The sequence below is a fragment of the Daphnia magna genome, linkage group LG2, assembly GCF_020631705.1.
Source record: "Daphnia magna isolate NIES linkage group LG2, ASM2063170v1.1, whole genome shotgun sequence".
Taxonomy (NCBI): Eukaryota; Metazoa; Arthropoda; class Branchiopoda; order Diplostraca; family Daphniidae; genus Daphnia; species Daphnia magna.
The window spans coordinates 6,450,039-6,453,237 of NC_059183.1; the positions used below are offsets into that span (position 1 = coordinate 6,450,039).

Consider the following 3,199-nt stretch of genomic DNA (forward strand, 5'->3'; position numbering starts at 1 on the left):
AAGAAGGTCTCCCCGACAGATTTCTCAAGGAGCCTGATAGGAGAGGGGAAAGACTTAGCTGATGACCGGTACATAACCGGACAACAAGGCAGTCAGTTTGATATTATCGTCGGCTGGGATTTGATCTGGTCGATAATGCAGCACAAGACCATCCCAGGTGCAAATGGGCTGGTCGCGTTTGCAAGCAAAGTCGGCTTGCTGATCTTTGGCACGATAGGTGTAAACAGCAAAGCGGAAGAGCAAGTGCTAACCGCGACTATAGACGCTCAAAAACCAATGATGGACTTCAATGAATTTTGGAGTCTAGAACATATGGGGATAACCTTGCAAGAAAAGGCAGAACCCGCATTCTTGGAGGCCTATCAGGAGACGATTCAGCGGGCCGAAGATGGGTGATACATGGTGTTGTTCCCCATCAAGATCGGCCATCGCAGAATCGAATCCAACCGGAACATAGCGATGATACTGCTGCAAGGGCTGCTGGGCAAGACCCAATTGGAAGATAAACTGAAATATCATGAGATATTCCAGCAATATATCAGAGACGGATTTATTGAAGAAGCCGACTTAGAATTCACCGGTAACTGCACCTACTTGCCTCACCGCCCAGTGATTAAAGTAGGCGCGGAGACAACGAAAATTCGGCCGGTGTTCGATGGATCAGCCCACATGAAGGACAGACCTAGCATCAATGATGCTTTGGAAATAGGGCCAAATCTAAACCCGGAAGTATTAGCAGTCTTGTTGCGGTTGCGACAGAATCGGATAGCCTGGACTGCCGATATCACTCAGGCGTTTCTCCAAGTGGAGATCCGCCCGGAGCACGGGCAGTTGATCAGGTTCATTTGGATCGATGACCCTAGGAAAGCACAGCCAGACTGATTGAATACAGATGGAGAAGAGTACCGTTCGGGTTGTCATGCAGCCCGTTCATTCTCAAGGCCGTCATCCTAAAACACCTGAAAGGGTTTGAATAAATATACCCGGAGACCGTGCGGCAGCTACAACAGCAGTTATACTTTGACGACTGGCTAGGGGGTGAGACCAATGTTGATGAAGCGGAGAAGCGTATTCGCGAAGCTAATACGATCTTCAAGGCCGCGAAGATGGAATTGTGCAAATGGACCTCCAACAGCGCAGAATTGATTGAGAGACTGTCGGAGGTCCAATTCAAGGAAACGGTGTGGAATGCACAGCGGAAAGCAAGTCAGCCACAAAGGCGTTAGGGGTGATCTGGGATCCAGTATCGGACAAATTTCGGTTTGATCCGACGCAGGTACTTAGAGAAGCCCGCGAAATTGGTGACAGACCCACCAAACGGTTGCTTTTCAGCCTAGCGCTGAAAATCTTTGACCCTTTGGGTCTCATCGCTCCTGTGACGCTGGTGGAGAAACTCATCATGCAAAAGGTCTGGTTGGCTGGAACAGGATGGGACGAGCCCATTCCAATCGAGGTGATACCTCATTGGAAGACTTTTATTAACGGGATAACCGAATTAAAGAACACCTATCAGCCCAGATGGGCCGGGGAGCATGACGGACGACTCCATCTATTCTGCGACGCAAGTAATGACGCCTACAGTGTGGTGGCATACTTGCAGAGGACGGATGGAAAAGACCCGGTAATGCTGTGTAGCAAGACGAGAGTAGCGCCGGACCCCAAGAAATCCGTCTCGATTCCGAGACTGGAACTTCTGAGCGGGCTTCTGGCAGCAAGACTCGGAAGCTACGTCGAGAAAGCGACGGAGAGAAAGATCAAGAGAAACCTACTGTGGACCGACTCAGCGATAGCTTTTTGGTGGATGAAAGGCGAGGCTGGTCGGTGGAAGCAGTTCGTTCATAACAGAGTGACGGAGATAAGGCAGACAGTGGAAACTGAGAAAATCAGACACTGCCCAGGGTTACAGAACCCAGCAGACGTAGCATCCATAGGAGCTACGGCTGCGCAGCTTAACGCACAGAAGAGTTGGTGGACTGGCCCATCTTGGATGGGAAAGGAAGAGGAATGGCCGCAGTCACCAAGCTCAGCGACCGAGCTCCAGTTGCAGGAAGTCTCGGTCGAAGAAAAGGCAGACGAAGTAACGCAATGTGCGGTATCAATCGAAGCGAAATGACATGAAAGATTCAGCTGCATGCAAACCATGGTAAGAGTCTTGGCCACGATGCTGGGAGCGATAAAGAAGTTCAAGGGCAAAGAGAATCCGGAAAGCCCGGTGGCAACGGTCAGACACCGGGGGAGAAAATTGAAGTTCCCCGGGTTGACCACCGACGAAACTCGAGAGGCAACGCTCGAGCTTTACAAAGAAGCCCAGGCGACTCACTACGGAGCAGTGGTGAAGAGCTTTAGAGCTGGGAAAACAGAAGTCCCATATGAGTTGAGGAAACTCGGCCTAATATGGGACAAAAAAGACGAGATAATCAGGTGTCGAGGCAGGCATCTAAATTGGATGGAATACAATAAAAAAGCAGCGCTCATTCTGCTACCGGCCGAGCACTTTATAATCAGAAGGCTGATTGAACAGACGCATCTTCGGTTGAAACATACTGGGTTTGGAAACCATGATGGGGGCACTCAGAACAGATTTCTGGATTCCGAAGATGCGTCAAGCCATCAAAAAAGAGACAAGTAAGTGCACGAGATGCCAGAGAATGGACTCGAGGCACTTCGATGAAATACCGGCGCCCCTACCGTTGGACCGCCTGCAAATGTCCAATCCGTTCACGATAACAGGAGTAGATTTTGCGGGCCCGTTTGTAGTGGAGTCGCCGGCAAATAGCGGCGACAAGACGAAGGTATTCGTGATTGGTCTATTCAGTCAAAAAACTCATGTCTATTGATCTCGATCTTTTGGATTTCTTCTACTGTTTTTTGACTAGTGAATTTACCGTCTTTTTTGTGTACCCTTCCTTTAATGTCTTTAATTGCTTTCTTAGGCTATCTCTTGTCATCTTTGTGTGAACTTGTGCATATTCTTTTGCTTGCCAGTATTTTGGCTTCCATTTTTTGTGCCTTTCTTTTTTGTTTTCACACTGATTTCGCAAGTGTTGCAGCTGGCCTAAGTTCAATGAACCTTGCGTTCAACCTTGGACCCTCAACGGATTGGAGCTTGGACTTCCCACGGTGCGACGTCTGAAAAACGTGCACTTCGGCAGCCATCTTTTCCAATCAGCGCACGAGATTCGCCACACCCACTGGATGC

At 49.3% G+C, this 3,199-nt stretch overlaps 1 protein-coding gene across 1 annotated transcript; it reads left to right on the forward strand.

The window, feature by feature from the left end:
- Window positions 1–459: 459 nt before the first annotated feature.
- LOC123469855 lies at window positions 460–882 on the forward strand. Its single transcript, XM_045169201.1, has one exon. The coding sequence runs from the start codon at window positions 460–462 to the stop codon at window positions 880–882; it is 423 nt and encodes a 140-aa protein (XP_045025136.1).
- The last annotated feature ends 2,317 nt before the right edge of the window (window positions 883–3,199 follow it).

Excerpts from the sequence above, each read along its gene's own strand:
- LOC123469855 (XM_045169201.1), top strand. The coding sequence starts at position 460 with ATGATACTGCTGCAAGGGCTGCTGGGCAAGACCCAATTGGAAGATAAA.